We start from the raw sequence: 15,890 nt of genomic DNA, 5'->3' as shown, positions 1-15,890 counted from the left end.
TTATATGAATGGGCACAGATAAAGATCAAGGCACATAGGAGACACACATATACTGACACACACCTGTGCAAGGTGCTGCTCCAGCCTGTGTTGGATGTCCTGTAGAGTGTGTATGTGTGTGCTGGCTCTCAGGCAGGTGAGTGTGGGTGGGTGGGACAGACAGGACAGCAGTGAATCAAACACACTCTCTGCCTCCTCCTTTCCGAGTTCAGACACGAGCTAAATGAGGACGAGAGACACAAATTAAACTCCAGAATCAGACCGGCACAATATAAACTATTCATTAAATTATCATATCGCTACATGGTGCGAGTGCTATACTGCAAACATTTCCAACCATGTTAGATAAATGTGTGTTCAGGCTATCATGCAAGTTCTAAGGTTTATAAAAGCTAATAAAATGCTCATATATATCTTTTTAAAAGCAATATAGTAATATAATATACAAAGTTTTCAGTCCCTTTCAAGTTTTCCAGTTTTTGCTTTTCATACTCATCAGTAAATGGATTTGAATATTTTTAATATCATCATTCTGCACACTTTTCAGACTGATTTGCAAATGGATTACAAATAAAAGACACTCATTTGGCACCAATGACAGCCTCAAGTCTTCTTGGGAAGGAGTCTACAAGCTTCTCACGCCTTTCTTTAGGAAGTTTCTCCCATTCATCATGACCGAAGCATTCAAGTTCAGCCATTTCAAGGTCTTTCCAGAGACACTCTATTGGGTTGAGGTCTGGACTGAGGGGCCTCATTTATACAAGAGTGTGAACACAAAATGGGTTTGAAATGTGCATACACAACTTTCCATGCAGAAACTGGGATTTATAAAGATATACTTGGTGGGGTACTGAATGTATATTTATCGAAGCTTTGACCCATGAGAAGCGTCATCCGCAACATTTTAGAAACGGTGGGTATTAGCGGCACCCGATGGATATGTAGAGAATTACAGCTAAATGTGCAAATCACTCTCACTCACATAGGGTTTTTCCTAGGCTTTCAGGGGGTTTAGGTGCTGTCTGGGTTCTGAGGACATATATTATATATTATATATATATAGTATCTCACAAAAGTGAGTACATCTCTCACATTTTTGTAAATATTTGATTATATGTTTTCATGTAACAACACTGAAGAAATGCCACTTTGCTACAATGTAAAGTAGTGAGTGTACAGCTTGAATAACAGTGTAAATTTGCTGTCCTCTCAAAATAACTCAACACCCAGCCATTAATGTCTAAACCGCTGGCAACAAAAGTTTTTAATTTTTTTGCCTTGACCTTCTGCAAGTTTCTCCTATCTTCACACATGATCTCTGGAGCTCAACCAGAGTGACCATCAGGTTCTTGGTCACCACTCTTACCAAGGTCCTTCTCTCCCCAACCGCTCGGTTTGGCCGCGCAGCCAGCTCTAGGAAAAGTCCTGCTTGTTCCAAACGTCTTCCGTTTGAGAATTATGGAGGCCACTGTGTTCTTGGGAACCTTCAATGCAGCATAAATTTATTTTGTAGCCTTCCCCAAATCTGTGCCTCAATACAGTCCTGTCTCTGAGCGCTGCAGTCCCTTTGACTTCATGGATTGGTTTTTGCTCCAATATTCATTTTCAGTGGTTAGACCTTATAGAGACATGGGTGTGCCTTTCCAGATCATGTCCAATCGATTGAATTTGCCACAGATGGACTCCAGTCAAAGTCTAGAACCATCTCAAAGATCATCCAGAGAAATGCGAAAATTTCAAGTGTCACAGCTAACGGTCTGCATGTGATATTTCAGTCGTTTCTTTTTTAATACATTTGCAAAGTTATCACAAATCTGTTTTGGGTTTTGCTTCGTCATTATGGGGTATGGAGTGTAGACTGATGTGAATTTATTTATTTTTTTTAAGCATTTTTGCATAAAGCTGCAACAGAACAAAATGTGGGGGAAACGAAGGGGTCTGAATACACTGTATTGTTCTGCTCCGTTCAACATAGGTGAAATAATTCAGACAGATTTGCCTTTTTAGGACTAGAAACCTACCTCTTTGTTCGTGTAGACATTGTGAAGATATTCCTGCACTTCAGACCTTAAGGCTATCTGAGGGAAAACGCTCTTGTTTGTCACAGACATCATGGACACTGTAAAGTAGAGATGAAGGAGAATAGGAGATGGTACAGCTGTCAGATGTAGATTTTAAAAAAAAGAAAAAAAAACAAACTGCTTTTCTAGTTTATTCACCACAGTGATGAGTCGATTCTGATTAAACAGTACAGATTATTTCACAGCAACACTGCATCTGACTGCTTCTGTGTCTGACCTTAAATATTATGAATGAATGAAGCACGTGACTGAGATATATTATATATATATATATATATATATATATATATATATATACACATACATATACACACACACATACATACATACATAAATAAATATACACACACACACAGCTTTCAGAAGATCCTGAGAAACTAGCCAAACTGAACTGACAATCTCTACAAACTCTCCTACTGATCCAGAATCTTCTTTCTTTCAATACTCGAGAAGTAGAAACAGCTTCACTTTCCACATAGGGTCACGCCCACGTTCTACATCATATCCGCAAACGTCATGAAGGGTCATAGTTCAAACCCAGGCTTGGTGGGAACTGTAGTTCTACACTTACGTTTGTGTCGGAAACAGAACACTTGATTCCTTTGGCGATTTGCTGTTTCATAACTGTTTTAGGCAGCGTTTCGACACCTTTACCATGAATCGGTTCGAGACGGACCTCGAAGGCAGATACGTCACCACGTTGCTTGGATACCTACATACGCTAACGGCCACTAACCCTAAAGTCAATTATGCGAAATGGAATGAAGTATCGTTGGGGAAATAAAGCATATATTCTGTGAGCACATAAGCTGTTTCTCTCCATAAATAAAACCTTAAACAAAAAAAATTACAAATAACGTATTTGTCTTCACTCACTCCCCTGTGTTTTCCGCCGCCATTTTTACAAGCTGGCTGGCATGCTGCATTATGGGATATGTAGGAAGGCGAAAGGTAACATGTATGCTAGCTTCAAAAACCGACCAGATTAAGTCATCTCAGAAGGCTGCAAACTATACGATTCAGACACAATGCTTTCCTGGTTCCAAATACAGCTTTATAAGGCATCGTTTTTACGTTTCGGACACCAGCATAGCTGGTGAAAAATCGTCTGTACATAAGAAAGCTTCAGCCGAGTTTAGACCGTAGACCTTTTCAATATGGCGGACTCGTTGACGCGTCGCATAGTGAAGTGTCGCTCTCGAAAGAGACGGGTCAGTTAGGTTAACGTTAAGAGCCGACTCGCATATATATACGCCGTTTTGTTATTTTTTTTTCAATAGACGTAATCAACTTAAGATAAGATACTTTGCGGAATGTATTTAATTAAATGTATATATTCCATGGAAACGTCCTTTTAACATCTGAGTTGTTCGTTAGTGTGAAGAGAAGATATGTGTTTGACCAATGGCTGTAAAGTCATAGATGCCACATTGGCAAATTGGCGAATGTGCATTCCGGCTCTTTTCAGAGAGTCGAATCATTTTCTCAGCTCACCAGTAGGAGTCGACTCCCAAACGACACAGACAAAGTTTATAAGATTTTTAAGACCGGTGCTTATTTTTCTTTGCCTAAACATGATTGAAATCGTTGCATGAGATATTACAGTATTTATGTGGCACACGCTAATGTGACATGGCTTTGTCGCTAGCACTATAATAATAATAATAATAATAATAATAATAATAATAATAACAATGGTAGCTGGAGCATATCAGTTCATAGTCTAAAGAACAGTCTTGTCACGAGCATTCACTATTCGCCAATCACAGCGCACGAGGCAGGATACATCTAGCCAATCATAGCGCAGGAGGCGGGCCATGTGGACTGTATTGGTGTGGGAAAAATAAGGCGTTGGGGCACGGTGGTGTGTTAGTGTACAGCTGGCCGCTCGTCATATGTTTAAACAGTACTGCTGCTTACTATCCTCTTAATCACTCCAGAATAGTTCTGTATGCAAACTTTTCTCTCTTAGCAGAGGAGTGAAAGTTCTTCATTCTTGGCTAGTCATAATTTCTCTTCCAGAGGTGCCTCGTGTTCCACGCTGGAGTCTGGGATGTGACTAGCGGATTACAGGGCAGCTCGGTCAACACTAGTGTGTGTGTGAGAGAGAGAGAGAGAGAGAGAGAGAGAGATCGTGTGTGTGTGAGAGAGAGAGAGGGGGGGAGATGTGGCGGAAGCGTCGGATTTTATCACCCAGAGGAGAGGGACTGAAGTGATTTACCTGGCCGGGGTTTAAATCATTTCCGCAGCACAGAGAGTCAGTCGGCTCGTTGCTCCCGGACCGTTGATGGGTTTTATGGAGCTAGCGTAGCCGCGTTAGCAAGAAAGCGCTGCACAGGCCGCTAGTTCACTTCAGAGCGCTCATCAGCATATTAAATAATAATAATCATCATCATCATCATGGGCCTGATTGTGGCCAAACTGTGGAGCTTTTTCTGTAATCAAGGTAAGCAGTGAGGTCGTTGTGTAGTGTTGTGTAGTGAGTGTGTGTTCGTTGGTTAATAACTTCTAGTACTAACGGTACACTCCAGCTGAGTGTGTGTGTGTGTGTGTGTGTGTGTGTGTGTGTGTGTGTTACAGTATGCAGCATCAGCCGCATTATCTATTCAAATCCAGGTTTAATTGTTAAAGGACCGTGTTATTGTTTAATGGTATCTGAAGACCGGTTCAGTATTGTGTGTGTTTTTATTCACAGTAAACAGACTAACGGATACTGGCTAAGTGAAGGTTGCTGTCGCTTAGTAAACACGTCTGAGTGTTTTATCCAAACACCCCGTGACTGCTTTGTGCAAATATATCAGCTGTAAGAAACCACACACCTGTGTGTGTGTGTGTGTGTGTGTGTGTGTGTGTGTGTGTGTGTAGACTTGAATAAACATCTGGTAACAGCAACCCAAAAGCATGTGCACTAAAGTTCTACTTCATCCAACAGGTAGAGGATTTAAAGTAAGTAAGTAAGTAAAATGTATTTATATAGCACGTTTCACACAGCAAAGCTGACCCAAGTGCTGCACAGAGTAAGGAAAATAACATAGAAAGAGAATTAGACCAAATAAAAACAAGACAATGGACAATAGAAAAAAATGATTAAAAATTTGTTTAAACAGTTAAAAATTTGCTCAAAAAGCCTGGCAGAAGGGATAAGTAGCCTGGCAGAAGGGATAAGTTTTAAGCCTATTTTTAAAAGTGGTAATCGAAGGTGCAAGGCGGATGCCCAGTGGCAGTTGATTCCATAGACGGGGGATTTCAGCAACAGCAAAAGATCTATCCCCCTTTGTTTTTAACAGGAACGAGGGACATGCAAAATAAAGCAGAAGATCTGATAGGATTTACATCCAACTATTACAGTCTCTAGTTCAGTGTAGTCAGTGCTGCGTTGTTGTTGTTGTTGTTGTTGTTGTTGTTGTTGTGTTTTATTACTAGTGTTACAGTTTGAAATTGTTGTGCTATGATAATATATCTAAAATATCACATTTATATATTTTTTTTTTCATGGTGGGGATGAAACTTATCGTTGTACAAAATTGTCTTTGCACATCCCTGTGTGTGTGTGTGTGTGTGTGTGTGTGTAAAGATGATTTCCTAATTGTTTTCTTTTAAAGAAAGGCTCTTCTATAAAATGTCATATATTGTCAGTAGTTATCACTGAAAGAAAGACTGAGTAAAGGCAGTGCACCGAGCCAAAAAATTCAACCCAAAAAGGTAGGTAAATAAATAAATAAATAAATAAATAAATAACGTAACTAGCCAGGCAGTGTTTAGCCACAAATACACTCTTTATTAATTTTTTTCTTCCCCACCAAGCATACTAAGAGAATGGAATTAAATTTGTGCCGAAAGTATTGAACATAACGTCAGTACTTGAAACGAACCAAAAATAAATACGATGAGGGGGAAAAAAGGGGAAACGTGAGCTCGGGGACAAAAATGTAACGTGGTCTTCAAATGAAAAAATAAGTGGTCTTTGTGAACGGTTTTCTAAGCTTCGTTTTCGCACAGAGCTCTCGTGTGGGTGGGGCTTAACAGCGATTTACTCTCATTGGCTAGTGAGATTTGGATGGACAGCTCCCTGACCAGGAAGTAGAGACTTCAGTGGCGTGAGTTCTGGAGAGCGTTCTGGATGCGGCCCTCTGTGTAGTTATAGTGTTTGTAGTGGAAATTACTTGCGTAGTTAGTCACTATATTTGTTTATAAATAATATTTGAGGTTTGTGTAGTGTCGTACAACGAATCTTTCAAGATGAGCTCTCAGGAGCGGCACTGAGCATCGTCATCATCATCATCGTCATCCTCCTCCTCTTCAGCTGGATACTCGACCTGTCAGTCCAAATCTCACTAGCCAATGAGAGTAAATCACTGTTAAGCCCCGCCCATACTTGAGGTTTGTCCCAGAACGGTAAACTTGCGAAGCGTAAATTGAAAGTGTGAACGCGTATACGGGAAAAAACTGCGCATTCATAGACCTCGATGAGCAAAAACAACACTTAAAAACTGTTAACGAAGAACGCTGTTTATTTGACGGCCATGTTAAATTTTTGCCCCTGATTTCAGGTTCAGAGTGCTTTTCGTCTTTCTCAGTATAGTTTTGTTCGTTTCTTGAAAAGTTACGTTCAGTACTTTTGGCAGCAGAGGTACTGTGATTACAACAGTAGCGGATTATGCAAAGGGTTTTCAGTGCGGTCCGAGTCCCTGCTCAGAGGAACGGAGGTTACTGTAGTGTGATTTAGGACTGTGCAATATGGTGATCTATATATCATAGGCCAATAGACAGATATTTTGTTATCGCCAATGTTATAGATATTTCGTTATGTTACAGTGTTATAGATTTTTTTGTTATGTTACATTGTTAGATTTTTTGTTATGTTACAATGTTACAGATATTTTGTTATGTAATGTCTCAACCACTTTTCGGCCGATTTACGTCACTGAGGTTGGAGCTAGGATGAGGTACCTCCATTTTTAGGTACAGGTTCGTCAGTCATTTGGATGTGGTTTGGCTATAACAAATCCGACACTGACCAGAAAAGTCATTTGTAAGGTATGCCACAGACCAGTCACAAATGCATGCAGGTGTTTTGCATATATACTGTTTAATATATTGTGATATACAAGGTGTCCAAAAAAACATAAGGGACTATGTTCGCCAGGACCAGGTCGGTTGGTACCTTCGCCAACGGATGTTCGTAGACACGTCTCGGTCGGTCCGCAACACTTCCAGTCTTTTTGAATTTGTTAATAAGTTTGGCAGCAGTGTCGTGTGTGTGTGTGATGTGCTTGATAAAGATGGGATGTCATCTTTAAAGTCCATCGCAGCCTTGCGACAGCCTTCCCGATCCAGCCGTGAGAATGATTTCAATACGTTCTTCTTTTGTCAAAGGATTTTAATAAAGGTTATCTGGACGGGGGGGAAAAAAAAAGTCAACCGAGCATGTAACCATGTATGGAGACTCTTGGGCCACCTTGTATATCATTTCAAGATATGGGATTATCCATATTGTGATCAGATTTTGACGCTCTGCTCAAGTGTTCCTGCGCAGTTCTTGGTAAGGGGTCATTTGGCTCCGAATTATGAATTTCTCAAACCAGCAAAAGCAAATAAAACGTGTCTTTGTGTTGAGTAATATGAGAAACACAGTACTATGGAGTGAGTAAGGACTGATTTCAGGTTAAAGTAAGAGTCCCGTCGACTGCAAATGCATGGCCAGGTGAATAGTCTGGCTAATCCGTTAAAGCTGTTTTAATCTTGTTGCATACAGTAGTTTGAGGTGGCAGGTGTCAAGTTCTTTTCTATGTAAATGGGGAGGGTGAAAAGGTCACCATGTTCCACTCCCCATAGTGCTTTTGTGTTTCAGAACAGACGCTGGGGGTCTTTTCTGACTCAGGATGCGACAGAAGGCCTGGTGTCTTGGCTGACCCGGCAAACAAAACGTCCACGAGGAAGGCGTTTTCCTCCTGCGTTGTCTTCCCATGACGTTATTCATGTATGCGTGCACAGCCGGTGATCCTGTCGGGATCAGCAGATGTGATGGTCTGACGAACATCTCGAAGAACGCCTAACTGAAAAGTCCATTCGCAATATGGTTAGAAAATCGTTTTAGCCCAGTGCAGGGAGGACGTATAAATCCTAAATCTTTATTCCTTTGAACACATTTTATACGTGTGTTATGTGGAGAGACTGTATACTGACGTGCTTTCACACAGATGTTAAAGATCGAGTAACGTGAGACTGTAGTTCATGCTCGTCTTCATGGCTGATTAAGATCACACGCGCAGATTCGCATGCTCATCACTGATCAGCGTTTACAGACCAGTTAAACTCGGTGAACAAGAATAGAAACTCCTAGAAGTGTGTTTTCATTTCTGGCTTTAGATAGGGGTCAAGGCCAAGTCTCGTACAGAATGCTCCAACTTCATCTCCATACTTCATGTTCAGACTGGTGTTTTCAGTCCATTACACCTAAATAAACAGGTGCATTTAGCAGGAGAGTCCTGATTCTAGCCAGATAATGGGATCAGTGTGACAGCACTGGATCTGAGAGTAACGGAAGCTGATCAGTAGATATTTGTTGACATGATATTTGGGTTTTTTTTTTTTTTTTGTCTAGCTGACTATTTGACTATATTGGTCATGTGCAAAACAGTAAACAAAGCATGGTGCTCTGTGGGTACGTTCTGTTCTTGTTCATGTTTTGTTCGAGTACAGCTCCAAAGGGAAATTTAAAATATTAGTTTTGGCATAATTCCCCCGAGCTGTCTGTTTTTATTTGGGTAATACACACACTGCGGGTCAAAAGTTTGTGGACGCCCGACTGAACCGTTTCTCACAATCTTAAAACGCTTTTGATCCGAAGGCGTACGATTTAAACGTTTGAAATCGGTGCCGTGGACGAAAAATATCATCATCGTGCCGATTCGTTCATTTCTTTCGTTAGAAATCGAACATTTTATTTACAAAAAAAAGTGTACATATGAAACGGATGAATCGGAGTGAAATATTCCGAGAAGCAGCCGATGAGAGTCCGGCGCAGGTGGGAACTCCCTTTAAAAAGCATCTCAGGGGGATTCCCCAAGAATACATTACATTTCTGAAAAAAAAAAAAATTCTGAAAATACTAGATTATTTTATTTTATTTTTTTTTAATTTAAATATATAACAGCATAATTCCCATGGTTCCATTTGTGCTTTGATGACTTTTTTATTATTATTGTTATTATTATTATAAAATGTGCTGGGGGAAAAAAGAATAAAAATAACGAATGGGGGTGTCAAAACTTTTGAGCGGTAGTGTAGTTGATGGAATCACAGTCACAGTGTGGGTCAGTCAGCCCTAAGGAAGTAATACTGATCGTTTCCTGTATGGCATTGTGCAGCTGTCTAAACCCAACAAGTCGTGTCCTCATTTCCTTCCATCAGTCCACATCTAAACACAAAGGGCAAAAAGCCAGACTACTTCTGCATCGTTTCTACACACACACGTATTTTCTTTGCACTGGCGTGCCAACTTCGATCATGGGGCTGTCTGTGAACTGTCATGCTTTTCTTGGAAAACAGAAATGTGATTCTGTCTCAGTGAGTGAGTGTGTGGGGGGCGGGGGCGGGGGGGGGGTATGTAGCCCTTTGTGTTGTGTCAAAAAAGCCGAAGTTGTGAGTATAAATCCGACTACAGCCACAGAGCGAGACAGGACGTAGGCTTGTTCTGAATTGAAGGAAATGTTCAGTGCTACATAATGATCCAGTCCCTCAGCAGGAAGCTTTTTATTTCAACCCTACTCCAGATCTTACACTAGGACTTGTACAGACATGGCTTATCTTCTTTGTCTCTAGTAATAGTGTTACACGTTGATTTGCTTTGAACTGGCCGGTCAGAATGAATTATCTCGACCGTGATGTTTTGACTCGTCTCACCTTTTTGCGCTTTCGCTTCTTGAACTCAACCCCGAGTCCACATCAGAATTCATTTCTCACCCTGTCACACACGTCTACGCCGGTCACTAGTGGGTGTTCCTGTGATTAGTTTACAGCCGGGCGCGGTGGTTTAGTGGGCCACATTGAAATCTGGGATGTTTTTGTTTTCAGTTACAGCTGGAAGGAAGGAAATGATCGAAGTTTTAGAACGAAGAAAAGGAAATGTTCAGTATGTTTTAGTATTTATGCTTCTGCCAGTTTGTGATCTTGATCATGGCCAGATTTTCCTTTTCCCTTCCATCGAAGCACGTGTTTTGGGTTTGATCTAACATGGTTAGTGAGGTTTTGCACCAACTTGTGGATCCCAATGTCATTAAAGCAAAAGAGGGACGCATCAAACACTAAAATTCTGATGTTCATGTAAATATTTATAACATTCTACTTTACAGTAAAGTTCATGCTGATTATCGTTAGTGGTGTCAGGTTTTTGGGTCCCATTGTGTGTACAGGCTAGCTACAGTGCACATACAAAACCACCCATGTGACTGCAAATCAGATGTTTTCCCACTAAAAATATATATATATTTTTTAAACTCTGGAGCATGTATATAAAATGAATCCCTGCAGCATATCACTGTTGGAATGAGTCTCAAACGACAGTTTGCTTTTCACAGTTTCTGTGGCCCGTCACCAACTGGCTCATGAGCTACGTGCAGGAACAAATATGTGGAAGTAGAGAACGTGATTATTGTTTGGCAGGAGTGTGGGGGTGGTGTGTGTGTGTGGGGGTGTCAGAGGTGGCTTTACAACATGCCACTTGCTCGTTCCCATCGGTAGTTTTCCGATCGCTTTGCTTCTCATGTGCATAAAGTTAATCTTCGCTCACATCGGTCATGCTACTCACTTTGCATTGCTAATGGTCTCTTCGCCTACCGGAGCCAGAAATCGGCTGGGAAAGCGCACGGGGTCCATCCGTCTTCTCAACATGTTTTGCTCTCTGATCTGCAGAACACAAGGTGATCATCGTGGGGCTTGACAACGCTGGAAAGACCACCATCCTTTACCAGTTGTAAGTAGTGTTTGCTTTTTTTGTTTGGTTTTTTTTTTTTTTTTTTTTTTTTTTTTTTTAAATACGACTCTCTTCAGTTGTGAAGAGCGGGACATGTTCAGCTCCTGTTTGTCGTGCAGCCTGATGAAAGAGGTCGTCCACACGTCTCCGACGATCGGGAGTAACGTCGAAGAGATCGTTGTGAAGAATACGCACTTCCTAATGTGGGACATCGGAGGCCAGGAGAGTCTTCGGTCCTCTTGGAACACCTACTACTCCAACACCGAGGTACCGTTTTCACAGTGACTCTCCAACAACAGACTGGTTCGATTCTACAGGGTGTCCCAAAAGTTTCCATACGTTGGGGGCACCCTGTACAGTATATCTGTATACTGTATACTTGAGCTATAGCTAGAACATTCTCTATTATTATTATTATTATTATTATTATTATTATTATTTCACTGCTTCTGGAAAAACAACAGATTTTTGTTGAATTGTATGTACAGACAAAATCGTCATTGTAATACGTATTCAAATTATTTGCAAACTAAATGTAGATCATGTGAGAAGAGAAAATTCAGATGTATTTAAATTTCATGCAGAGAATTATCAAATGCCAAACGTTGATTTGTCTTATGTGATGATGAACAATAACAAAAACGCTAAGGCAAAAAATACTCGAGACTAAAATACACCGCGAGTCTGAATTTATATACGCATCATTGTCCAGCTGCGCCGTCGCAGCACATTCAGACCTGGACTAGCCGCTGTAAGCGAGTGCACCAGCGTGTACCGTCACATCGATGCACGCTGTGAACTGTGTCCATCCAAAGCCCAGCTGGTGTGTGCATGCAACCGACCCAGAGGTCAAAGTTCACCATCTGACAAAGCAGACTAAGTGAAAGGACGTCGCAGCCATTCAACCAAAATAATTTGTGTGTGAGAGGTTGAAATGGTGGGGTCTGCTACTGAGTGCTGTTCTCTCTCCCTCACACACACACACGTGCACGTGCAGCACACACACATTCTCATGTACATGTGCTGGCAGGCAAGGACATGCAGAACAACTTGCGTAGTGCTCTTTTCAAACATGAAGCCCTCCACGTTTTCATGAAGCCTACCTTTTTCACAGAGCTGACTGTAACATGAGTTTTTAATCACATTTATATCCGTCTTGTCTGCAGTTCATCATCCTGGTAGTGGACAGTACGGACAGAGAAAGGCTTGCTATCTCTAAAGAGGAGCTGTACAGAATGCTGGCGCATGAGGCAAGCACGTTTTTGTTTGTTTGTTTGTTTGTTTGTTTTGTTCCTGTGCTAGTGTATAAATAAAGAATTTTATTTCGCATCCTTTTTTTTGCATCCTTATTTCAGTTCAGTATTATTATTATTATTATTATTAGTATTTTAATCAGAGATTAACTGAATCTGTTAAATTATAAATGACTGGTACTGAGTACTGAGTACTGAGTGAGTAGTTCATTACTGGTGTTGCAGTCTTAATCCTCAATGAGTGGCTGAGCTCCATCGGGCAGTCTGTTATTTCAAGTTGACGCATTTGTACCACTAATTTCGAATGTTTTACCGGTTAAGTAAGTAGTTTTGCATACTGTTTTTGTAGTCATTCGAACTATCACTTGCGCTCTCTCTCTCTCTCGCTCTCGCTCTCCGTCTCCCGCTCTTTCTCAGGATTTGCGTAAAGCCGCAGTGTTGATTTTTGCCAATAAGCAGGATATGAAGGGCTGTATGTCTGCGGCTGAGATCTCAAAATACCTGACCCTCAGCTCCATCAAAGACCATCCATGGCACATTCAGTCATGCTGTGCTCTTACAGGAGAAGGGTGAGGGTCACACATTCATGCACACCGTAATTGATATGTTTGTTTTTTTTTCCGGGGGGCGGGGGGTTTCCCATTCTTTACACGATATGGACAAAAGTATGTGGACACCTGCCCACCACACTCGTGTGTTTGTTGCCCATCTAATTCCAGATGTAGTCCCCCTTTGCTGTTCTAACAACCTCCACACTTTTGAAAAGGCTTCCCGTTAGATTTTGGAGCGTGGCTGTGGGGATTTGTGCTCGTTCATTCAACCGTGAAGGGAAACTGTAATGCTACAGCATACCATGACATTCTACACAACTGTGTGCTTTTTCTATACCGTTTTGGTGAAACCCACATATGGATGTGCTGGGTGTTGATTGAAACGAACGCACACAGTGTTGAGTCGGTCAGTACGGTATAGTACTAACAATGCGATATAGTACAGTTCATTTAAAATGAGTTCTTTTATTCATAAAAACATTTCTTAGGCCCTTTGGACCTCACTATAGCTTTGACAAACAAGCTTATGCATGTACATTTACAAACTCTGCCTAATGTGCTTGATTTATTTATTTTTTCTTTCAGGCTGTGCCAAGGCCTGGAGTGGATGACCTCTAGGGCGGGACTCAGATAACCTCCAACACCCTTAGAGGATTGTCTTCAGTTAGAGCCTTCATCACAAACATCTGGCAGCAACTCAGCCTCATCCTACTGGCTGCTTATTATTATTATTATTATTATTATTATTATTATTATTATTATCATCATATTTTAAACTTTTAAACTATAATGTTCGACCTCTCTGGACACCTACCTCACTTCAGAAGGACAGGATGCTGGCTGATTGATTGGACAGACGTTTTCAGTTTTTCAGGACAAGTTGAATAATGCAAGTGAAAGAAGTGGAACGCACAGTGTCTGAAATGTTACCGCTTCCAGAGAGGCATGAGACCGTGTGCTTTGAACACTGTCTCATTTTTGGAAAAGTTCTCTGTTGTGGTTTAGGAAAGTTGGGGACTGGTGTATTTTATTGGCCAACATATTTTAGTGGTATTTTTCTTTCTTTCTCGAGGTCAGGGAAGTCTGTTGCTTGTATGTTTTTTTTTTTGGGGGGGGGGGGGGACTTGTATGGGTGTTTGTAACAAACTCAAAAACCACTACATATCATGAAAGACGCATTACATATCATTACATGTCTCATTACCTCAATTGACCGCCCAGTAGATACTCGAGCAGCGGTCTTGTACCCAGCCTGTTGCGAATATTGCTTGACCACTGAAACGTGGGAACAGCTTGGTTCAATAATAGTCCTTTTCATTTATTTGTCAGTTATTTAAGGTCCGCGAACACCATTTTTTTTTAAATTTACGAACCAAGTTTGTGCTGTAACGTAAAATGGGCTGCTTTCCCACAAAAATTGCATTGAGGACTGGTTACTAATATGTATTCTTTAGCTTATGTGAGGATGAAACCTGGATTATGGATAAACTTGAAAATCCTGATTTAGTGCTTGTTGTGTTTAGTTTTAATATTTCAGGTACCAGTTTGTATTATTTTTATACTGGTGAGTCATATGCTGCATCGAAACACTTACTCAGACGTGTTTGTGTGTGTCTCAGGCTAGTGAGCGTTTTCTCGGTCTATTTTAAAGAATGGGTGCAAACTGAGAAGCAGCTTCAAAATCTAGTTGGAGATCTGTTCAGTATGAAAGCGTTCTTGAGCAGATTCCCGTGCGATTTTGAAAGAGTGGCTGTACGGCATGGAATCGTGCGTATTTGATTTATTTTTATTTATTTTTTTTCACCTGTTGTGTGGGATTATTCATGAAAGGTTTGTTTTCCATTTTTGAAATGGATTTGGATCAGAAGAGGCATGATAATGTCTAGATATGAAAACATGTTTTGAGCTGAAAATTAAAATAGGCCCTCGAGTGAGTTGATCCCACACAGGAACCAGATGTTTTATGCTTTGGAAAACCCAGCCTCGGCCTTTCATAGGTGTGTACAGGTATAACGATGGGATTATTAGTATAATTGAGGCATTGAGCTGTGCATTCCTCTGCTTTTATTTCTTTAACACTTCAAACTATGCTGCCTGCTTGAACACCAAACCGTACAGAGCTGGAAATCAGTGAAGTTTTTTGCTTCACTATCGGTATCCATGCTTTTTATTATATGGTTCCAGCATGCAAGGGCCAGGGTTCACAAAGTATGGTGTTTGATTTAGAGGCACAGAATCATTAATCTGCAATTCCACTGATTCCTCATTTCATCAGCCATTGAATTCCCATTTGGTGAAACTTCAGACGTGCCATTTCAGCATAAGCAGGAGAAATACGTATCAATTTTTATATTTCTGTAATTTTATAATAAATGCTTTTTATTTTGAACTTGTCTTTTGTTCTGTACCTCTCTGACATTTTGAATCGTCACCTCGCAAACGCTTTCGTGGAGGTTTGCAGTTCTACGTTTTTGTGATTGTGATATTTATGAAAATTTGGATTTTCAGGTCAATTCTTGTTAGAACTTCCTAGCTCACTTAGCTCAAGAACTGAGATTTGCGTCTTCACCTGCCGGCAGACCGTGGATACTTTAACAAACAAACAAAAACTGTATATACACATTTTGCAGATATTCAAGAATTATTTTTCCTACTGCGCACGATTCGTCATTCACACACCTTTAGTGAGTGATTTCCCCTGTCAGGTTCACAGTGGCGCCGGTGACTCTCCTGGGAACACTGAGTGTGAGGCTGGAATATACGCGGAACAGAGGCTTTTCAGAGGTGAGAAGAAACCTATAGATAGAACATGCGGAACTCCACACATGCAGTAACCAGAGTGAAACATTGGAAAGCAAAATCTAAGTGGACATGAAATACACACTACATTCCTTTGTCAAAAGAATGAAAGTAGAAAAGATGAGAAACTTCGATTCAACAATGTGTAATGTGCATGACCGTTCAAATTGATTTAGTATTTCCTATTACAATAAACCGACCTAAATTTATTAAACCTTTTACACGTTTCAAG

General features: G+C 40.7%; 2 protein-coding genes across 7 annotated transcripts in view; one reads left to right on the top strand and one right to left on the bottom strand.

Annotated features, from left to right (window-relative positions):
* nsun6 (NOP2/Sun RNA methyltransferase 6) overlaps nt 1-3,458 on the bottom strand; it is a 15,905-nt gene extending 12,447 nt beyond the window's left edge. The window contains exons 1-3 of one of the 5 annotated variants that reach the window (XM_017472972.3): nt 2,958-3,458; nt 2,022-2,119; nt 64-219 (exon numbers count right to left, since the gene is read on the bottom strand). In XM_017472972.3, the coding sequence (XP_017328461.1) occupies nt 64-219; nt 2,022-2,119; nt 2,958 (255 nt within the window). In that variant the 5' untranslated portion in view covers nt 2,959-3,458. Of the gene's footprint in view, nt 1-63; nt 220-2,021; nt 2,120-2,431; nt 2,451-2,477; nt 2,579-2,652 lie in introns of those variants that run through there. The other 4 variants (XM_017472971.3, XM_017472973.3, XM_017472975.3 and 1 more) reach the window with 4 other exon arrangements.
* Nucleotides 3,459-3,894: 436 nt separating this feature from the next.
* arl8 (ADP-ribosylation factor-like 8) lies at nt 3,895-15,248 on the top strand. 2 transcript variants are annotated; one of them, XR_008396655.1, is made up of 7 exons: nt 3,895-4,527; nt 10,995-11,055; nt 11,175-11,322; nt 12,222-12,305; nt 12,726-12,877; nt 13,028-13,265; nt 13,445-15,248. XR_008396655.1 is itself a non-coding variant. In XM_017472970.3 (6 exons), the coding sequence occupies exons 1-6, from the start codon at nt 4,482-4,484 to the stop codon at nt 13,491-13,493; spliced, it is 540 nt and encodes a 179-aa protein (XP_017328459.1). In that variant the 5' UTR covers nt 3,897-4,481; the 3' UTR covers nt 13,494-15,248. The 2 variants fall into 2 exon arrangements, 1 of the variants encoding a protein (XP_017328459.1); XM_017472970.3 differs by lacking the exon at nt 13,028-13,265 and having other exon boundaries at nt 3,897-4,527.
* The last annotated feature ends 642 nt before the right edge of the window (nt 15,249-15,890 follow it).

This window comes from Ictalurus punctatus, chromosome 7 (genome assembly GCF_001660625.3).
Source record: "Ictalurus punctatus breed USDA103 chromosome 7, Coco_2.0, whole genome shotgun sequence".
Classification (NCBI taxonomy): Eukaryota; Metazoa; Chordata; class Actinopteri; order Siluriformes; family Ictaluridae; genus Ictalurus; species Ictalurus punctatus.
Note: the sequence above shows the minus strand (reverse complement) of the source record. Positions and strands in the feature narration are given on the sequence as shown.

Excerpts from the sequence above, each read along its gene's own strand:
- arl8 (XM_017472970.3), top strand. The coding sequence starts at position 4,482 with ATGGGCCTGATTGTGGCCAAACTGTGGAGCTTTTTCTGTAATCAAG. Across the intron at positions 11,056-11,174 it reads ACCACCATCCTTTACCAGTT|CCTGATGAAAGAGGTCGTCC; the intron begins GTAAGTAGTGTT and ends TTTGTCGTGCAG. Across the intron at positions 11,323-12,221 it reads CCTACTACTCCAACACCGAG|TTCATCATCCTGGTAGTGGA; the intron begins GTACCGTTTTCA and ends TCTTGTCTGCAG.